This window comes from Stomoxys calcitrans, chromosome 4, assembly GCF_963082655.1.
Source record: "Stomoxys calcitrans chromosome 4, idStoCalc2.1, whole genome shotgun sequence".
NCBI classification, from domain to species: domain Eukaryota; kingdom Metazoa; phylum Arthropoda; class Insecta; order Diptera; family Muscidae; genus Stomoxys; species Stomoxys calcitrans.
This window is the reverse complement of record NC_081555.1, coordinates 183951469-183973830: the sequence shown is the minus strand read 5'-3', so window position 1 is coordinate 183973830 and position 22362 is coordinate 183951469. Positions and strand designations below refer to the sequence as shown.

Below are 22362 nucleotides of genomic sequence, written 5' to 3'. Positions count from 1 at the left end.
TAAACCACCTTTCATCAAAATCCGGTGAAAATTGCATACCTTATGTCCCATAGCAGTTATATCGAAATATAATCCGATTTGGACCAAATACTAATAAGTACAAGTCATTGTTCAATTTTGTTGAATAAAATATTGGTCTTTTTAGTAGCTAAATATAGCTAAAAATAAACTGATCTGAACCATATACAACACAGATGTCGAAAAGCCTAACATAAGTCAAAGTGTCAAATTTCAGTTAAATCGGATTATAAATGCGCCTTTCTTGGGGCCTAGACTTTAAATCGAGATATCGGTCTACGTGGCAGCTATATGCAAATCTGGACCGATTTAAGACAAGTTGCAGAAAAATATCGAAGAGCCTAACACAAAGCACTGTCCCAAATTTCGGCGAAATCGGACAATAAATGGGCCGATTATGAGCCTAAAACCTTAAATCCAGAGATCAATCTATATGGCAGCTATATTCAAATCTGGACCGATCTGGGCCAAATTGAAGAAGGACGTCGAGAGCCTAACTAAACTCACTGTCACAAATTTCAGCGACATCGGACAATAAATCCGTTCAATATGGCAGCTATATCCAAATCTGGACCGATCTGTGTCATATTGGAGAATTATATCAAGAGGCTTAACTTAACTCACTGTCCCAAATTTCGGCGACATCGGACAATAAATGCGCCTTTTATGGGCCCAAAACCCTAAATCAAGACATCGGTCTATATGGCAGCTATAACCAAATCTGGACCGATCAGAGCCAAATTGAAAAAAAAAATGTCGAAGGGCCTAACACAACTCACTGTCTCATATTTCAGCAAAATCGGATAATAAATGTGGCTTTCATGAGCCTAAGACCTTAAATCGGAGGATCGGTCTATATGGCAGCTATATCCAAATCTGAACCGATTTGAGCCAAATTGACAAAGGATATCGGAGGGCTTAACACAACTCACTGTCCCAAATTTCAGCAAAATCGGAAAATAAATGTGGCTTTTATGGGCCTAAGACCCTAAATTGGCAGATCGGTCTATATGGCAGCTATATACAAATCTGAACCGATCTGAGCCAAACTGACGAAGGATGTCGAAGGGCTTAACATAACTCACTGACCCAAGTTTCAGCAAAATCGGATAATAGATGTAGCTTTTGTAGGTCTATATGGCAGCTACATCCAAATCTGGACCGACCTGGGCCAAATTGACAAAGGATATTAAAGGGCCTAACACAACTCTCTGTCCCAAGTTCCAGCAAAATCGGATAATAAATGTGGCTTTTATGGGTCTATGATCCTAAATCGGCGGATCGGTCTATATGGGGGCCATATCAAGATACAGTCCGATATAGCTAATCTTCGAACTTAACCTGCTTATGGACAATAAAAAGGAATCTGTGCAAAGTTTCAGCTCAATATCTCTATTTTTGAAGACTGTAGCGTGATTTCAACAGACAGACGGACAGACATGACTAGATTGACTAAATAGGGTCGGAAAAGAGAGTACTTTTTGTCATTTTCCGTTTGGAATTATCAGCATATATTTCAACTCAACCCACAAAATTGGTATTTTGACCTATGAGTAATTTGAAGTTCGATTAACGTCAATGTATTACTGTGTTTGGGGTCAAACTAAGGGTTTTGCCTTTCGAAATAAAAAATCAGAGGGAGAATTAGGTTTAAAATTCAATGCTGTTGTAATGGTTTATTGTGTTTGTTGCTCATTTCATTATTTATAAGTAGTAAATCGAATTCAGTCTTTTGTTGTAGGTAAATTTAGATAGACAATTGTACATGTAGCATTAAGTAGTTAATTTCTTTTAGGATGAAGTAGCACAATTTATTCTTAGTTTAAGTAGCGAATTTTACTTTTAGTTTTGGATAGGAAATTTTAACTTTAGCTTTAAGTAGGAAAATTTAATTTTAGAGGGTAAGTAGGTTATTTCACATTTTGATTTTGGGTCTAAGGATATAGGAATTTGTTGATGGTGTGTAGAGTGGCCCGCACTTGTGTTTATTTTTGGTGTCCCGCACTTTGATGGTTTAACCATGTGTTGTGTTGATTTTGGGTCTTCTTGTGGGTTTATGTTGTATCTTAGTGTCTTCTTCACGTCTGAAAATTGAGTTTGTTAATTTTTGTTTCACTGTTTGTAATGTTCTTTTCTTTAACGATTGTTTATATGTATATATGTAAGATCACTTTTTTGCTTTTCACTTCACTTGGGTTCACTTTGAGGGGGAGAGAATACGATGCGCGGGTTTGAGATTTAAAAGCGAGACTGATCTTTTTTTGGTTGTTGCTTGTCACTTGGACCCCGCGAAAACGGTCAACTTTCCAAGCTACAAGCAACAATTCCAGGTAAACAAATATGAAGTCAAGGCGGAATCAGCGATTAAGAACTTACTTCAATGTACCGTTATGCACAGTGGGTCATGTGCATACGTGAACGCATGTCTGCACATGGGTGCACATGACTTCATGTTCAAACGTACTTTGAACATTCTCCCCCTCCAAGTGACGAAGTGACATCTTACCTTTTTAATTTTGGTTTCTTGCCTGTGAGGTGACTGGGCCGACGAACACGTATCCCCAATCTGTCTCCTGGGCGAAGACGGCTCCCAATCCGGGTTGTACAACACCACTCCTCCGGAGGTGGGCGTAGGCATCGGCCCCTACCTCTACATCGATTGGTTCGTTGCCCCTAGGGTCAGCATCTGCCAAAGAAAGGGATCTTAGGCTGCTTGTGGGGTCGGGAATGATGGGATCTGAATAGGGTCGTCGCGGCAAATCCCGGGTCACCACTGCCCGGATGGTATACATGGTCCTCCTCGACGCATGCCTTGACCGAAGTCTTATTGTTGCCAGACGGTGCCCTCTGCGCTCTCTCGTTGGTATCCCCAGGCGAGTTACTGTGGCTGCCGCGATTCGGGTGATGGTCGATGCCTGGCACAAAAGTACCCGTACCCCAGCCCAATCGTCCTGCTCCTCGGGTGCCAATTCCACCATCGCCGTGGGTACAAAAACAGTGGCCCGGCTGTAAGGTATCTCGACCGGGGGAGGGCCTTGGACGATGGGCATCTGGTTGGCTGGTTCGATTGCAAGTTGCCGTGGGTTGGCAATCTCCATTGGGGGCGGGCTGTAGCTGCCGTATGTCTCCCTAAGCTGTGGGGCTCCATGCAGCATTGTGTGATGGCGGTAGTCGCATGTTCGGCAGGCAGTGACCACGGGGCAGTCTGGGGCCAGATGGCTGCGCGCCAGACAGTTCCGACAGTAACTCCGTCTCTCAACTGTCTCGTATCTCTGATACGGTGTCATTTGCCGGAACCGCGGGCATGACCGTATGGCGTGGTCCTCCTGGCAGAGGCCACAGGCATACTGCCAAGATGCGGGGCGATACCTGGGTTCCCGTGGGTCGAAGCGAGGGCGTGTGGGTCTGGCGGGTCGTGGGGACTCTGGGCGAGGTAAATATCCGGCCATTATCTGTAACCAAAATCTCGTGAGTACCGTGTTTTGATGTGATTATGAATTGCTAGGGGTGTCTGAGAATAATTTGACAATCTTAGTTATGGGTCGACTGACTATGCCATTGGAAGTTCGAATATCTACAACTCGAGTGTTCTGATCAACACCGGGGTATGTTTTAAAAACTCGTCCTAACTTCCACTCGGTGGGATATCTCTCATCCCTGATGACAACTAAATCATTGACCTGTATGTTATCTTGCTGATACTTCCATTTGTATCTACGGTGAAGCTCATTTAAGTACTCTGACTTCCACCTCTGACAAAAGTTTTGGGATATAATCTTTAATCTCTTCCACCGATTTGCAAGCGTTATGTCCTCCTCTGAGATGTCGGGTTCTGCCGGGGTCAAAAGGGAAGAGCCTATAAGGAAGTGAGCTGGGGTCAAGGGTGCTAAATCGTTAGGGTCTTCAGAAGCTGGACTAAGGGGTCGTGAATTGAGGCAGGCCTCGATACGTGCCAATATGGTTGACAGTTCTTCGAACGTGAAGTTCATTTTGGGCATAGACTTCTTAAGGTGTATCTTGAATGATTTAACTCCTGCCTCCCACAATCCCCCCATATGGGGAGCTCCTGGAGGAATAAATTTCCACTCTAAATTCTGATGAGCATGTTGCTGAATGGCGCTGCTCTGTAAACTTTTCATAAACTCTTTCTGATCTTTCTTGAGCATTTCTGCTGCGCCTATAAAATTCTTTCCATTGTCGGAATATATCTTTTCTGGGCACCCTCTCCTTCCTATGAAACGAGCTAATGCCGCCAGAAATGATTGAGTCGATAAATCACTTGTTGCTTCTAAGTGGATGGCTTTTGTCGCAAAACAAACAAATATGCAGATATAACCCTTGGTTATTAAACACGCTCGTGCTGTTAAGCTTTTGATTCCGAAGGGTCCTGCAAAATCTACCCCTGTATTCGTAAAGGGTCTGGATAAAGTAGTACGCTCGGGTGGAAGAGATGACATAATTTGGGTCTGAGTCTTTAATCGATATAGGGTACAAACTCTGCAATTGTGTATAACTTTCTTGATCAACTGTTTCAATCTGAATATCCAAAACTCCGTACGGATGAGCCGGGTCATAAGTTGATTGCCTCCGTGCATTGAGACTTTATGAACAAATTCCACTAGAAGGAGTGCAAATCGCGAATCATATGGGATTAAGATTGGATGACGTTCGCTGTACGTCAAAGCTGGCGATTGAACTAAACGACCATTGGATCTAATTACTCCTTTTCTATCTATGAAGGGGTTGAATGGTAAAAGACTACTTCTAGGTGAAAGCCTTTTCTTTTGGGTCAAAGAACTGTATTCCTCAACGAAGTAATGTTTCTGAGTTGCCACTATAAGACGCATCTTTGTGTCTATGAGCTCTGGGCTGGTTATTTCTTGCGATGAAATTTTAAGTGAGGATCTAGTTGAACCTGTGTTACGCCAGAACCTAACTGCGTAAGACAAAACACGATATGCTCTAGCTAAAGACGAAAATCGAGTCAAAGGGTCATCAAAAGTGCCTGTTGCGAATACTTTAACTTGTTTTGCTTCAAGATTAGTGTCTGTATTAACTCGGTCTTGCGGCCACTGATCATGCGGCAATTTGAGCCACTGGGGTCCCGTCCACCATAAATTATGAGATATTAAGTCGTCAGGAGAACAGCCACGACTTGCTACATCTGCAGGATTATATTCTGAGTCAACATGTTTCCAATTCTCACCACCGACGTTCTCTAATATCTCTGAAACCCTGTTACCAACGAAAGCGCTCCATGAGCATGGTGGCTTTTGTAGCCAGGCTAGAACGATTGTAGAGTCGGTCCAGAAATGGGTCGTAAACTTTGATAATCGAAGCTTAGGCACAATGGCATTTGCTAACCTTGACAACATAACTGCACCGCATAATTCTAACCTTGGCAGAGAGATTTTCTTAACTGGGGCTACTCGGGTCTTGGCTGCTAGAAGAAAAGTGTCTACAGTTTTATCGATGTGTTCAACGCGTATATAAATTGTGGCTGCATATGCGCTTTCTGACGCGTCGCAGAATCCATGTATCTCCACAATACTAGCAGGTGTAAACCGAACCCATCTTGGTATCGATACAGTGTCTATAGAATGGCTGCCTCTCACAAAGTTATTCCAGTTCATTTGAGTCACTTGCTTCAACGAGTCATCCCATTCTACCTTATCTAGCCAAACCTGCTGCATGATTAACTTGGCTACAACAATTACTGGCGCTAACCATCCACATGGGTCGAAAAACCTTGCTATCGTTGATAATACTTCTCGCTTGGTGCTCATTTGCTTTTCTTCAACTGTAGGGGCCGTAAAAGTGAAATTATCACCTGATATATTCCAACGAATTCCTAGGGTCTTTGTCGAAGAAGCTTCGGAAATATTTAACCAATCTATTGGAAGAAGCATGTCTTCATTTAAATCCTTTAACAAACGTGTGTCATTTGACGCCCATTTTCTTAGCCTGAAACCAGCTGATTCTAATGCGGAGGCTAATTCTTTCCTAGCTGCTGTAGCTTCTTCTATGGAGTGTCCGCCCGCTAATACATCATCGACATATAAATTTTCTTTAATAATTCTTGATCCTAACGGATGAGAATCTTTCACGTCTTCTGCTAACTGGAGAAGGGTCCTAATCGCTAAAAATGGGGCGCAATTTATGCCGAAGGTAACAGTTAAGAGTTCGTAATCCTCAATTGGGTGGTTTTCTGATTTGCGAAAGTGGATCCTTTGAAATGCTGTTTGATTGGGGTCTACTAAGATCTGACGATACATCTTTGTCACGTCTGCATTGAAGACGTACTTAAAAAATCTCCAGTTCAACACTTGTACGACAAGGTCTTGCTGAAGTATGGGTCCTGTATGTAAGATATCATTAAGACTTTTCTTGTTTGATGTTGGGCTAGATGCGTTAAAAACCACTCTAAGTTTTGTGGTAACCCTATCTGGTTTGATAACTGCATGGTGAGGTAAGTAGTAGTGAGGGGTCTTGTATACGCTGTTTGGGTCTACCTTCCTCATGTGTCCTAATTCCAAATACTCTAATATGGCTGCATCATAATGTGCTTTAATATCTGGGGTCTTAGACAACTTTTTCTCCATTCTATGAAACTGTGCCAATGCGATGTTCCTAGATGAACCGATCTCTGAACAGCTTTTAAAAGGTAAAGTTACGATATATCTCCCCGCCTCATTACGTCGTGTTGTATTTTTGTAATTATTTTCGCAATAAATATCTTCTGCTGACCTCAAAACCTTTTTTGGGGTCTCTTCCACCTCCCAAAAGCGAGTGATTATCTTTTCTAATGATGATGCACTATAAAGTGTGATTTGTCTGTCGGATTTAGGGTCTTCCGTAATGGGTCCTCCTATGATCCACCCAAAAACGGTGTCCTGCGCTAAAAGTGATCCACAGGATTTCATAGTACCGCCTTTTGTGTATATAAGGGGTCCAATATCTAATCCGATTAACATGTCCACGGGTCGACTTTCAAAGAATCGAGGGTCCGCGAGACTAAGGTGTGCAAAATCTCCAAATTGATTTTGCCTTAAATCGTGTGTTGGTAAATGAGAAGGTAGGGTCTTTAAGACTGGTGCCCAAACCTCCAGCTCAAAACTAGGATTTACTCGTGAGCAAAGATTGAAGACGCAAGCTTTTGTCGATGTTTCAGAAACTGCGTCGTTTAAACCTGTGACGTGAATTAAATTCTTAACTGTTGGAAGTTGTAGTTTGTTTCTAATTTTCTCTGAAATGAAAGTTGATTGTGACCCAGGATCGATGATTGCCCTGGCATCATATCTATGTCCTCTAGATTTGATTTGAACTATTGCTGTGAACAAAAGTGTCTCTTTGGGTTGCGGAGTGGGTCTGATTTCCTGAAGTGTCAAAGTCTTTGAACAAGGTGCTTCTAAACAAGGTGTGGACTGTATATTTGGCGATACCGATGGTTGTACTAGGGTGGTTAAAGCGGCAGCACTGGTACTAGGGCGTGCGTATTCGCTAACCGGTTGAGCTAGGGTGGTAGGATCAGTAGCACTGGTGCTAGGTCGTGCTTCCTGTCTACCGGGTTGAACTAAAGTGTTGAGAGCGGCAGCACTTGTGCTGGGTCGTGCTCCGTCTCGTTGGAGTGTGCCTGTTGTAGGGTACTGGGTCTGGTTGCCTTTATGTATCAAACTGTGGTGTCGTTGACTACATTCCCTACAACTAAAACGACTTTTACACTCCCTGACTCCATGATCCGAAGAAAGGCAGTTATAGCAAAGATGACTGGTCTTAACAATGTTTATTCGATCGTTGATCGACCTTTCTAGAAATTGAGGACATTCTCGCAAAGAATGATTGGATTTACAAAGTTGACAAACCGGTTTGTTATTCTGAGCATTATAGTGTGATTGTGTGTTGTTGCTGGGTCTTGAGCCCGTGTTCTTGAAATTGGGATTTACATTTGTTTGAAAACTATTAACTCGCTTTTCCCGCTTATCGTACTCCGATCTGGGTTGATTATATCTCGAATATTGTGGCTTGATATTGCCGACTGATTCTAGGGTCTTGAATTTATGGGTCAAAAATACATCTAGTTGATTCCACGATGGAAGAGACGAACAATCTGCTAGGCTGCTTTCGAATTCTTCTAAAAATATTCTTGGTAGTTTGGTTGACACAAGATAAACTAAGATTGGGTCCCATCCCCCCGTTTCTACTTCAAGGGTCTGTAAAGTTTGGGTACAACTACCTATAGTGCGCTGTAATTTCTGGATTGTTGACGCGTTATCAACGGAAACCGAAGGTAAATTAAAAAGAGCTCGCAATTGCTCATTTACCTGCATGCGTTTATTTTCGTACCTATGAACGAGATTTCTCCACGCTATGTCGAAACCCTCATGGGTCAGTGGAACATTGGAAATTATTTCGCGGGCTTCTCCTGCTGTTTTCTGGGTTAAGTGAAACAACTTCTCGACTTTACTTAATTTTGAATTGTTAATGTAAATTGCTGAAAATAAATCCCTAAAGGTAGGCCATTCGCGATATCCCCCTTTAAAAACATCTGTGTCACAGGGCGGCAATCTTAGAGCTGGTGAAAAATCATTAGTGTCTCGCTGTTGGGTCATCGATATTCTCTCCTGTTTTTCTTGATCTTGTTGCTCGTTAAGGGCCAAAATTTCTCCGTTAAGAGAGCTTAAACACCGTTTATAAGTTTCTAGTGCCTGTTTGTAGCTATTTCGAAGCTTAGTTTTATCTATAGGTGTCTCATCCTTTTCCGGAATGCGATCCCTACAATCTAAGTATGCCTTCTTGATTTGATCCCATAAAGAATTGAGTTCTACCCGCGTGATTTCTAACGAATGTATATTATCATCCGACTTAGCCGCGGAGTAAACGGTCTCAAAATCCACTAAATCATTCACACAGTTTACAAATCTTTCGCGTAAATTCTTATCCATTTTGTAATTGGCTTGTATATGTTTTAAATAGGGTCAAAAAACTATAAAACCAAGGAAAATTTTACAACAAAATGTCCTAAAAAAAAACTGGTTATTTGTAGAAATCAAATCTATTTCAAAAAAACCTAATGCGAGGAAAAAAAACGTGTGTCTTGATGATGGGTCAAATATCTAAGGGTCAAACCTGAAACTTTTTACAAAATTCGTAATAAATGTTTTATCTGGGTCACTAGAAAAAAAAACAGGTTAATATTTCTGATGATATCGATTATACAATAGCGGCAAAAAATTGTAAGAAAAATTTTCCTTTCAAATCGCAATACACCAGCAATTTAATTCCGCTCGAATTAAAGTTGCAAAAAAAATTTATTTTTCTCCAAAAAAAATTAAACTTTCACTTTTCAAAATTTGGCATACAGAACTAGATGATTCTTTACAATAATACTGCTTTGACTCGTTGGGTCAATTTGCTTTCTGTATAAAAAACAACAAAGGATTGCACAAACAACCACAGTCCTTTCCGACCGTTTCCACTTAAATTTGTGCAATAGAATGAAGTTTTAAAATTTCGAAGACAAATGAGGCCAGCACGCAATATTATTTTCGTTATTTCTCACACAAAAACAATTCTTGATAAAAAAAACTTCTTCTTTTCTAAAAGCACTTCGATTTTTCTTAGACACTTTTCCTTTTCTTTATAAAAAATTTCAACAAAAAATCTCGTGGATGTCTGTCCCGAAAATCCTACACACTGCCTTGAAAGTAGGGTCTGCTATATTGGGTCAAATTCACTTGGATCAAATTAATTTGGGGCAAAATTAATTGGGTCAAAATTTATCAGACAACCGAATTAGCGATTCATAATCAGAAAACGATCAAAAACAATATTAAAGTACGCTGGGTAAATGTATGAACTTTTCCTTTTTTGAAAAAAAAGTTATGTATGACGTAATACCCAAGCGCACTTTAATAGAAAAACAAAATGGTACTCACTTTGAAGCTTCTTTTTTGATGTGTGTGTATGTGTGTGTGTGTGTAGGTGGGCGCTTGGCTTGGGTCCAGAATTGTGTGTTGGCGCCTTTTGCAATTTTTGTAGCTTTGTGTCGTTAGAGTCTTGGATTTTGTTGTTTTAGTGTTTTTGATTTGATGAAGTTTTGGGAATTTAACCGTTGTAGCGGGTTTTTCCGTTTTTATCCCAGAGCGTAGATTTTTTGTTTTTGTGTTTTTACACGGAACGCACGAATTTGATTTTGTTGGGGTTTTTTGAAAATGCACAATATTTTATGTTTGATAGAAAAAGAAAGAATTAGTTTGGGATAAAATTTACAAATTTATCGAGCAACCCATAATTCTGTTTTAACACTCTAATTTGTTTTTTAAGTTAAAATACTGAAAAATTTATGATTTTTAGAGAAAAAAAATTTTTCAAAATATGTAGAAAAAAATTAACATAAATTTTGGGTTGGACGATAAATTGTTAAATTTTTCAATTTTTTAGCTCTTTTTTTTCAATTTAACACAAAGAAACTTCTTTAAACAATTTAAAAATTTTTGATTTTTATAATTTTTTTTTGAAATTCCACTTTTTTCCACTTCTGTTCCACTGTGCGGGTCACTTTACGTTTTTTGGGTCTTTTGCACACTTCTTTTTTGATTTACCACAACTTCTAATGATTTTGGGGTCAATTTTTTGCACATTAAAATTTAATTAATTATTTTTTTTTTTTACACGGGTCACCCTGTTAATTTAATTAGTTTTTGTTTTATTTGAGTCTTTATGTACTTTAATTGTCACTTTGCAATTTGGTTATTATTTTCTTTTGTTATTTCGTTTTGATCTTCATTTGGTTGGAATATTTTATCAAATTTTCAATAAAATAAATGCCACAACCAAACGAAGAACACTGAGAGCCGCTATATATTTTTTAATTTGTGATTTGTGTATTATTTTGTTTTTAATAAATTGCCAAAACTGATCTTTTATGTGTTTTGATATTTTTGTGTTGGCCGTCCGTCCATACGTGTATGTATGTACGGTTGTGTGTAACCAACCCTTTTTTCGCACTTTTCTCTATTTCATTTGCTTTTAATTGTTGGGTCACTGCACTTTTGTTGTTGCGAATTTTTTTGTGTTTCGGTCACTGGGTCTTTTGAAATGAAAATGAATTATTTTTGGGCACAAAACAGAAAAATTTTTTTTTTTTGATTTTTGGTTTTTTAATTATTTAAAAAAACCACTTATCCGGTTCGAAGGACCAAATGTTTGGGGTCAAACTAAGGGTTTTGCCTTTCGAAATAAAAAATCAGAGGGAGAATTAGGTTTAAAATTCAATGCTGTTGTAATGGTTTATTGTGTTTGTTGCTCATTTCATTATTTATAAGTAGTAAATCGAATTCAGTCTTTTGTTGTAGGTAAATTTAGATAGACAATTGTACATGTAGCATTAAGTAGTTAATTTCTTTTAGGATGAAGTAGCACAATTTATTCTTAGTTTAAGTAGCGAATTTTACTTTTAGTTTTGGATAGGAAATTTTAACTTTAGCTTTAAGTAGGAAAATTTAATTTTAGAGGGTAAGTAGGTTATTTCACATTTTGATTTTGGGTCTAAGGATATAGGAATTTGTTGATGGTGTGTAGAGTGGCCCGCACTTGTGTTTATTTTTGGTGTCCCGCACTTTGATGGTTTAACCATGTGTTGTGTTGATTTTGGGTCTTCTTGTGGGTTTATGTTGTATCTTAGTGTCTTCTTCACGTCTGAAAATTGAGTTTGTTAATTTTTGTTTCACTGTTTGTAATGTTCTTTTCTTTAACGATTGTTTATATGTATATATGTAAGATCACTTTTTTGCTTTTCACTTCACTTGGGTTCACTTTGAGGGGGAGAGAATACGATGCGCGGGTTTGAGATTTAAAAGCGAGACTGATCTTTTTTTGGTTGTTGCTTGTCACTTGGACCCCGCGAAAACGGTCAACTTTCCAAGCTACAAGCAACAATTCCAGGTAAACAAATATGAAGTCAAGGCGGAATCAGCGATTAAGAACTTACTTCAATGTACCGTTATGCACAGTGGGTCATGTGCATACGTGAACGCATGTCTGCACATGGGTGCACATGACTTCATGTTCAAACGTACTTTGAACAACTGTATACACAAATTCCGTTTACTGCCTATCCTCCCATTATCTTTTTACTTTCTGCCTTTAAACAGAAATCGTGTATAGAACGTCACAAATACAACACATGATGGGGGCATATAAAATTCCAACCGGAGGAACTAAGCACGTTTCGCTATTAACCACAAGCAAAACCGGACTGACAAACAAGTGAAAACCGGATAAGTTCGGCCGATCGAAACTTGTATAGCCAAATGGATTCTGCTACAAAATGTAACATATTTCAATTTAAGCAATCAGATCGGGTAAGTTTGCTTCTAGAGACTCATAAAGTCAAATCAGGGATCGATTTATATGGGAGCAATATCGGGTTATGAATCGATTAACCATATTTGAATGGGATATTGCAGGTAAAATCAAAAATTGCAAATTTGCCCATAAACATTCAATTAAGGAACCGGGGCAAACTTTTCACATATCAATGAATGCTGTCCGATTCAAGTTTAAGCTCCATGATATGGGATCACTTTTTTATAGCCTAATCCGAACGGCGTGCCGCAGGGAGACACTCCTTTAAGGCACAGTACCTCACAAATGTTGCCGGCATTAGGGGAGTACCACCACTGAAAATTTTTTCTAATGTTCTCGCCAGGATTTGAACTCAGGCGTTGAGCGAAATAAGCGGACATGCCATCCTCTGCACCACGGTGGCCTTAATAAATAGCAGAAATAATCGTGCAAGATTTCAGCCGAATCGGAAATAATTGCTCCCACTTAGGGCCCAAAAAGTAAAATCAGGAAATCGGTTTACATGGCAGCTATATTAGGTTCCGGACCGATATAGCTCCCTCCTATCATATGATGGGGTCACAAATCTCTATTGTTAAAATCGAACGCATCTACCTAATTTCTATTGAAACTTAATGTGTGAAATGTGCTTTATCAAATGGCGGAGCATACAAATTTTATTTAAGGTGGTTTCAAAGGAATCACATTTCAACAGACATGTATTGTAGGCAGTTAAAAGGGATAGGTGAGGATCTGATTCAATGGGTGCTTGTTTGTGTAGTAACATCGCTGTTTTCATTTGTAAACAATTTCTAAAATGGAAAATTAACCCTTGCGTTTGCTTTAACGATTTTATTAGAAACCTTTTGGTTTCAGTTTTTTCCCCCCCAAAGAACATCAAAAGCTTTTGGTATCGCGAATATTTGGTGTGGCAGTCGATTCAATGGAAAAACGTGTCCAGCATGTGGAAGCCAGACAAAGAAAAAGTCTTCAATTTATTCGGCACATCTCTTTGTGTGTTTCATTTACGACACACCACAGTACAGGGAGTAATCGATTTTAAAACCAACTAAGAAACGTAGATGAATTTTTGGAGCTCCCATTGTTTGTAACGCAAAAAAAAGTTACGTTAGTTGAGTGAGAGAGTATGTATCGTTGTGTGATTGACTGTGTGTGAATGAAAAAAGAAAAACGATGTCAAAAGAAATTATTCATCAAAGGAAAAAGTATCTAAACTCACACCACGCCACCCCAGGCCAATGGCGCTATTCTCCACTCTCTCACATGTTGACTTTTAGCGTAAGCGTGTTTTTTGTGGCCTGATGGCCCTTCATGAATACCCTGTTCCATTCCATTGTTTGAATGTCGTATACACATATCAATGCCTATGGATGAAATTAAATTGATTTGTAAGGATGGCTGATGTTTTCGAACACGTATTGATTTTCCAAACTGTGAAAATAAAATAAACAATTTTTAGCCGCGATTACCGAGAATACCGCAACAAATACCAACGGCAAAGACATCACATCACACAAATTGGCAGAGCAACAAGTCTGATTAATGTTAACAAGTAAATAATTCCAGGAATATTTTGGAAAATTTAATCCAGAAATCCTTCCACCTACCATACCAAGCAACCATCACTAATAGAATTTTTCGCGTGCTACCTTCTCCATGCAGGATTTAGACGGATGCTCTCTGAAAACGGAGCATAATTAAAGTAATCCTTTGTGATTGCCATTTAGGTTCTGGAGGTTGAGGGTGAATGGGTGTGTGTGACTGTGTGAGTGTGTGTGGGCGCCTGTATCAGTTGCCACAAGTTAATACAGTGCTAAGCAGCATCATGTATCACTTACACATAAAAGTAAGTGCTCGTATTACTTGAATGTATTTCGCAAATGAGGGGAGAAATGAACTTGAATACACTGTAAAGTTGAATCAGTGAGTGTTTAGTGGTTTGATGTTTTGTTTATTGATCTCATTAACCGCAACGATTTGAGGGCGGAATAATTCCAACATGGTAATCAACACAGATTGCATACCATACTATTAATTAATCGGAATTCTATGGCAACGAAAGCGACTTTATGCATTGAATGTGGAGATCAATGAATTAGAAATCTAGTTCAGATTTTCTATAGTAGAGCCTTTAATGGTATCATTGGCACCACAATCATTAACTTCAATCCCAACTTCAATTGAAGTAGTTGAAATAGAACAGGTAGAAAAAAAAAAAAAAACATTCCATAGTGCCAACTTGGAATCGCAATTCTTATCCGGTTTGACTAAATTATACATGTGCTTGTGAGCTTTGACTTCCAACCCCTCTAATTAATAATGTCCGAATAAGTCCATACACACAAAAAAAAAATATTTTTTTTGTGTGTCTTTATCACAACTGCGGAGTCGGAGTCTGAGTCGAAAAAATTAACCCGATTTCAACTGCAGACAATATAAAATTTGAAAAAATTTAAAATGAAACAAGTAAAAGCGTGCAAAGTTCGGCCGGGCCAAAACTTATATACCCTCCGTCATGGATCGCATTTGTCAAGTTCTTTTCCCGGCATCTCTTCTTAGGCAAAACAAGAAGCAAAATAGAGAGATCGATTTATATGGGAGCTGTATCAGGCTATGGACCGATTCAGACCATAATAAACATATATGTTGATGGTCATGAGAGGATCAGTCGTACAAATCGTATAACAATTGCGCCCTCTAGAGGCTCAAGAAGCTAAGACCCAAGATCGGTTTATATGGCAGCTAATCAAAACATGGACCGATTTGAACCATACTTGGCACAGTTGTTGGATATCATAACAAAACACGTCGCGCAAAATTTCATTTCAATCGGATATGAATTGCGCCCTCTAGAGGCTCAAGAAGTCTAGACCCAAGATCGGTTTATATGGCAGCTATATCAGGTTATGAACCGATTTGAACCAAACTTGGCACAGTTGTTGGATATTATAACAGAACGCGTCGTGCAAAATTTCATTCCAATCGGATATGAATAGCGCCCTCTAGAGGCTCAAGAAATCTAGACCCAAGATCGGTTTATATGGCAGCTATATCAGGTTATGAACCAATTTGAACCATACTTGGCGCAGTTGTTGGATATTATAACAAAACTCTTCATGCTAAATTTCGTGCTGATAAATATTTTATGGAATGATTGCAACGCCTTCATGATACTCCCAAGGAAAGTTTACACAAATAAAAGCGTCAAAAGTTCGACCGGGCCAAATCTTAGTCTTCTGCTTGTTGAAATCACGCTAATGTCTTTAAAAATAGAGATGCTGAGGTTAAACTTTGCGCAGATTTGCGCAGATTTTTGTCCATAGGCCCATAAAAGCCACATTTATTATGCGATTTTGCTAAAATTTTGGACAGTGAGTTATGTTAGGCCCTTCGACATCTTTTTTCAATGTGGCTCATATCGGTCCAGATTTGTATATAGTTGCAATATCTTGATTTAAGGTTTAGGGCCCATTAATTTTTTGTCCGAATGCGTTGAAATTTAGGACAGTGAGTTGTGTTAGGTCCCTCGATATCCTTCTTGAAGATGGCCCAGATCAGTTAAACCTTGGATAAAGTTCCCATATCTCTCGATTTAAGGTTTTAGGCCCCTAAAAGGCGCGTTGTTATCCGATTTCGTTGAAATTTGACGCAGTGACTTATTTTAGGCTTTTTGACATCCGTATCCTTTATGGTTCAGATCGGTCTATATATAGGATATAGCTGCCAAAAAGACCAATATTGAAACAAAGTAGAACAGTGACTTGTATATACAGAACACTCAAAGTCCGTGCCGAATTTGGTCCTAAACATACCATATTTGGATATAGCTGCTATGGGTGTATCCATTTTTCAGAAAGGTGGTGCAACTCATTGTGCCTAAAAAGCAAAATCGGTTAATAAATTTACCTTTTATGGATCTAAAACCTTAAATGAAAAGACCGGTATATATGGCAGTAATTGGCGTAGCTAGGGGTTCCGGGGGGGTTTAGTCATACCCAGAGAATCTGGGGCCCCCAGAATTTTCGTCCATACATATATTTTTATACCCTCCACCCTAGGATGGGGTTATACTAATTTCGTCATTCTGTTTGTAACTACTCGAAATATTCGTCTGAGACCCCATAAAGTATATATATATTTTTGATCGTCTTGACATTTAATGTCGATCTAGCCATGTCCGTCCCTCCGTCTGTCTGCCGAAAGCACGCTAACTTTTGAAGGAGTAATCTCGTATAGGTGCCATATAAACCGATCTGGGAGCTTGACTTCTTGAGCCTCTAGTGGTCGCAGTTATTATCCGATTTGCCTATAATTTTGTACGACGGATCCTCTCATGACAATGAACATACCTGTTTATTATGGTCTAAACAGGTCTATAGCCTGATGCAGCTCCCAAATAAATCGATCTCTCTATTTTACTTCATGAGATAAGTATGTGTTACCCAAGGCAGCTCACAATTAAAGAACAAGGGACAAGGGACATTTTATGTGACAAAAACCAACCCTATGATTTAATTTTTAGAACATAATGACTCGTTATGGTGGCAAACGAGTCGTTTTGCCGTATAAAGCGTTTTCAGATCATTTTAATGGGAAAACGAGTCGTATACAGCTTTGGTCTGAACATAGTGTAGGCAGTCGAATTAAAAAAAAAAAATTTTTTAATTTTTTTTTGGTTGGATTTAAATCGAATAGCAGACAGTTATGTCTGCTATTTAAAGACAGTTATGTCTGCTATTTAAATTTAAATGTGGTTATGTATAATTTTGTATGCGCGTGTGTGTGTGTGTGTGTATTTTTTCCAGTGTAGATTAGAACATAAACTAACATAGATTCCATACAACATAATTTCTAAACATGAGAACATACGAAATTATTTACTAATGTTGGTGTCTCGTTGTTCGTTGCTTAATTCCCTCTTAAATTTCACATGCTGTCATGTGCAATTTAAGATGGCGCTGTCATGGCGCATCCTTTCAGATGTCATTTACGGCTGTCATCTATTAAATTCCCTGCAACTATTCTACGCGTATGTATTACAAAATTCTCAAATGTATCTTTGTGGGTGGTGGTGGTGTTGAGGGTCGCTCCTCGCAATCCTCACTCAGCTCTCGCCAATATTTGGATGATGTGAATGTACCATTGAAGAAAACTGGGCTAAATATGTCAGGCCTTTTACTGGGTCCTGGTGTGTATGCATCTGTCAGTGTGTGTTGTACAGGGTGGCTGATGAATATTGCTACAATGATGAATATTGCTACATTTTTTTTTCGGTGTATGGAATACATTTTTCTTTTATTCATGTTAAATTAAATTATTAAATTAATTATTAAATTATTATTAATTAAATTAATTAATTAATTAATTAAATTAATTATTAAATTATTATTATTAAATAGAAAAAAAGTTATTACATTTTTTTTTGGTAGCGGCTTTCATCAGCCACCCTGTATATGTATATGAGATTACCATACAAGAGCTCAGCCTGTCGGCATATTGTTCAAATATCTGTTTACGCAGAGTACGTTTTTCGTTTTCTACATTATTACTTGGGATTTGTACATTCATGCATTCATTCATTCATTCATTCATTTGTTCATTCATTTATACGCTCATTCTAGTTTACTGTGAATGTGCATTTTGCCTTGTCCTGGTTGCTACAACGTCGTCTGCGTCGCCCATTTTGCACTATGCATGTTTTCAAAAATAATTTGTGTTCTGTTCCGGCTACTTGCAACATGGCCCTTAGCCACGAAAACTGTATGATAAATCAATAGTTTTTATGTGATTATCACAGTGGTCTAACAAAAATATTAATTATAACAATAGCTAACTTTGTATTTCCAAGTTAAGCATCACCAGTTTTTCTGATTTTTGACAGAATTGAAGCATTGCAGCGAAGCAATAGATCTTAAAGCAAAATGTCTGCGAAAACTACGTTTTTTTCCACTATCGCCCTCTTCCCTTTCTACAGTCACTGCTTCCCTTGCTGTGAAAAATGTTCCCCCTTATTTCCTATGTTTGGCAGTTTTTTTTTTGTGATTGACATTGTGATCATTAAAAGCTAACAGATAAAATGTGATGTTTTGGAAATGTGGTACTTAAGATAGAGTAAAACACAAAATATGACATAGTCAATAACAACCAAGAAAGGCAAACGTATCATTGAGACGAGGAACATTGCTCCAGTTGTTGGTGGTTTACTCTATATATTCCCTACTTAGATACGCACAATTCAGAATGCACCATTCACATCACATTGTAAACGACTGGCAAGGCATCTTCTTTAAGGAGCCATCCCATTCCCAATATGCACAAGTTGTATGAGTTATCACACATCAGTAATAGTCCACATGGTACATGCATAAATATGCTGTAATGGGGGTGCATGACATCATGTGCTACAGTGGAACCCCCTTGATAAAATATCGATAACTTAGACAAAGTTACAAAACAGTTGTAGCAGGGAACTATTTAATAATATTGAGAACACGACAGCAACATTAGAGCTGGTATATTAGTTACTTCGTATTTTAATTTAAAAGTACAACATTCTGTACGTCAATATTATACATTGGTCAATAATATATGGATATAAGACCGTCCTACAGTGGGAGAAAATCGAAAAAAAGTTAATGAAAAACATGCCGTGTAGAGATATCTCTTGAAATTTGGAATGGTTAAAGCGAGATCGTGTGCACAATTTCAAGGCCCTACGTGGTCCGGGCGCCTTTTGAAAGGCCTCTAAATTTGGTCACCTCTGTATTTCGAAAATTTTGATATTTTTTTTGCTGGATAGTGCTCAAAAGTCCCTACAAAAAAGTCCGCTTGAGGGGTACAATACCTCCCTTGTTTTCTTTTTATTTATTCTAGGACGTAAAATAATCAACTGAATTCCTTCACAAGCATTACATCCAACTTTGGACATCATGTCGGCACGAGTTGTCATGATCGCCGGAATATTTGATACTTTATGGGCCAAACCCTTAATCGGCGGATCGGTGTATATGGCAGCTATATCCAAATCTTGACCGATCTGGGCCAAATTGAAGAAGGATGTCGAAGGCCCTAACACGACTCACCGTTCCAAATTTCAGCAAAATTGGATAATAAATGAGGCTTTTATGGGTCTAAGACCCTAAATCGGCGGATCGGTCTATATGGGGGCTATATCAAGATATAGTCCAAAAAAGCCCATCTTCGAACTTATTCTGCTTATGGACAAAAAAAGATCTGTGCAAAATTTCAGCTCAATATCTCTATTTTTAAAGACTGTAGCGTGATTTCAACAGATAGACGGGCAGACGGACGGACATGGCTAGATCGTCTTAGATTTTTACGCTGATCAAGAATATATATACTTCATAGGGTCGGAAATGGATATTTCGATGTGGTGCAAACGGAAAGACAAATTGAACATACCGCCACCTTTCGGTGGTGGGTATAAAAATTACTTTTTGTTTTTTGGGACGCTCAAATGATAAGGTTTCATATGTGGCATACATAATATGCTCAGGAGTAGACAAAAGTACGCCCAAATAACCCCAGAGATCGAAGGTGAGGGAGAGCAGGTTAGGTTCGGCTGGGTTAAATCGATATTAAAAGAGTATAGTTTGATTTGATAACTGAAGTGCACATGGTAGTTTTTATACCCTCCTCCATAGGATGGGTGTAAACGAAGGCGGTATTCTAATATCATAACAGTCCTTATTCAATATTATTTGTTTGCCTAAAAAGAGATATCGAGCATAGAACTCGACAAATGCGATCCATGGTGGAGGGTTTATAAGATTCGGCCCGGACGAACTTAGCACACTCTTACTTGTTTTCATTAGCCCATAAAAATTGAGTTCAATAGGTGCTCAAGAAGTCGAACTGTAAGATAGGCAGATAAGAAAGCTATAGTATTACGTTTCCGACCGTTCTTGGCATTAATGGATAGGAATACCGCCTTCTGTATCGCAAGGGAACTTAAATCGCATTTTGTAGCGATACTTGGTCTTTAATATTATCGTACTAACAGATTCGTAAACTACATCTAAGGAACTTTCATTTCTTGGAAAATTTTCCCACATTGTCGTAATCGAAGAAGGGCTGCTCCCCAACGTTTGATCCCGAATTTAAATGCCAAACATGCACTCTACTACCTAATACCTTTCAATAGAGTTTTATATTAGCCCGACTAGACTACTTTTAAGTTTAAAGGGGGTTTTGGGAGAGGAAAATTTTTTATTTGATTCTTTTTCTATTCAAACTTATGCCATAATTGTTATTTTTTTTTTTAATTTTATCGGTCCCATGTATCTCCATAAAATAAATTTTACACTATAAGGATTTCTTGCAATACAGCGCCCACTGTATACATTTTTCGTCATATTCCTATCTTCTAGGGGACACGCAATGTCCTGGAACAGTTATTTTTAACATGACTTCTAACTCTTGATAAATTCAAGTCTTTCCCAAACGACGGGTAATCTTCTTAGAGGGGAAGCTGCACATTTATACATGTACCATATGTGACAGTGTTGACAGTCTTAGACTGTGGCCGGGATATGCCGTATGCAAATTCAATTAATCATCATGTGAACTGATATGGAGCATGACATTTGAACGCATTCAATTGCAAAATGGGAATTGAGTTTATAACAGTCTTGTCTTTGCTCTCTAACAACGGCATAGGGAAACTCATGTTGGAATTCCCATTTCGATGAATGCGATAACCCACATAGCAAACTTCCCTTCTAGAAAGTTTAGCTTAAGTTAAAGCTATTTATGTAGGAATGTTGTAATATCATTAGTGCATATTAGAGTGTAACGTTTATAAAATCAATTCAATAGGAATACACAGTCAGTCAAAAAATTTACGTACACATGTGTCTAGCAAATACAATGGCTATGTTCCCACCATTAATATAAACATATTTATGTTTTATGGACACTAATCTTCAATGAAATATACATCATTTCATTTATAACCAAATTCAACGAGGTTAAACAAATATAGCGAAAACCCTAAAAATAATATCAAATCTTGTGATTTTGGATACTTTTTTCGAGTGATTCTCCGATTTGCTTTATCGGATTCAATGCAAATGCTCTTACGGGCATACTATGTCCCGTACACAAGACGGAATGTTTGAGACAAGAAACAGCACTTCGTCTTCTGGACGTTAACGTCTACTCTGTTCATTCTACCCCACTAGGAAATGGCCAACAAATCCTGGGAGAGTGTCTCATCCATAATGCGCCTCCTGTTCACAATTTCTTGAGGACTGGGCTTATGGTCGAATGAATATGAATGACACAGACTACTGTCATCGGCAAATTAATAGACTGGATTCGAAGTCTGATCCAATAGATCGTTAATGAAAATAAGATAAAGGGAAGGGAAATGAAAGGACTACAGAGGAATAAGTTTCCACCCGTACTGTGTGAAAGATTAAAACATACAGTCCATGAGATAATTGGACCCTATCAATGTGACTTTAGCGCTGGTAAATCCACCATAGAACAGATATTCACACTGCGCAAAATCCTGCAAAAAACTCGAGGTGGACAAGTCAATGGCTATCATCATTTTGTTGACTACAAAGCCGCTTTCGATAGCCCGATACATTCTAAGGTATTTCAAGGCATGTCTGAGTTTTCTATCCCTGCAAAATTAATAAGACTCTGCAGGATGGTACTTGCTGAAACACGTTTCTCAATATGAATGGGAAAGAATCTCTCCGCACCGTTCAATACCAAACGAGGTTTCAGACAAGGAGACAGCTTACCGTGTGACCTCTTTGCTAGTGTCCATAAGATGCGTATCTGAGTAGATATGGCACACTATTCACAAGAAAACACATGCTACTCGCCCATGCCGACGACATCGATATCATGGGTCAGTCACCGGAAGTAGTAACTGCTGCCTTTGAATGAATCGAAAGGGAATCGGTGAAAATGGGTCTGGCAGTAAATGGAGATAAGACAAAA

General features: G+C 38.6%; 2 protein-coding genes across 10 annotated transcripts in view; one reads left to right on the top strand and one right to left on the bottom strand.

The window, feature by feature from the left end:
- LOC106088334 (uncharacterized) overlaps positions 1 to 22362 on the top strand; it is a 200752-nt gene that overhangs the window by 146221 nt on the left and 32169 nt on the right. The window lies entirely within an intron of this gene.
- On the bottom strand, positions 1663 to 12082 carry LOC131997371 (uncharacterized). Of its 4 annotated transcripts, none has more exons than XM_059368302.1 (3): positions 12008 to 12082; positions 9954 to 10073; positions 1663 to 3470 (listed from the first exon to the last, which is right to left on the bottom strand). In XM_059368302.1, exon 3 carries the CDS (start codon positions 3465 to 3467, stop codon positions 2529 to 2531), a length of 939 nt encoding a protein of 312 aa, XP_059224285.1. In that variant the 5' UTR covers positions 3468 to 3470; positions 9954 to 10073; positions 12008 to 12082; the 3' UTR covers positions 1663 to 2528. The 4 variants fall into 4 exon arrangements, with proteins under 4 accessions (XP_059224285.1, XP_059224283.1, XP_059224284.1 ...); XM_059368300.1 differs by having other exon boundaries at positions 11803 to 12070; XM_059368301.1 differs by having other exon boundaries at positions 11823 to 12070.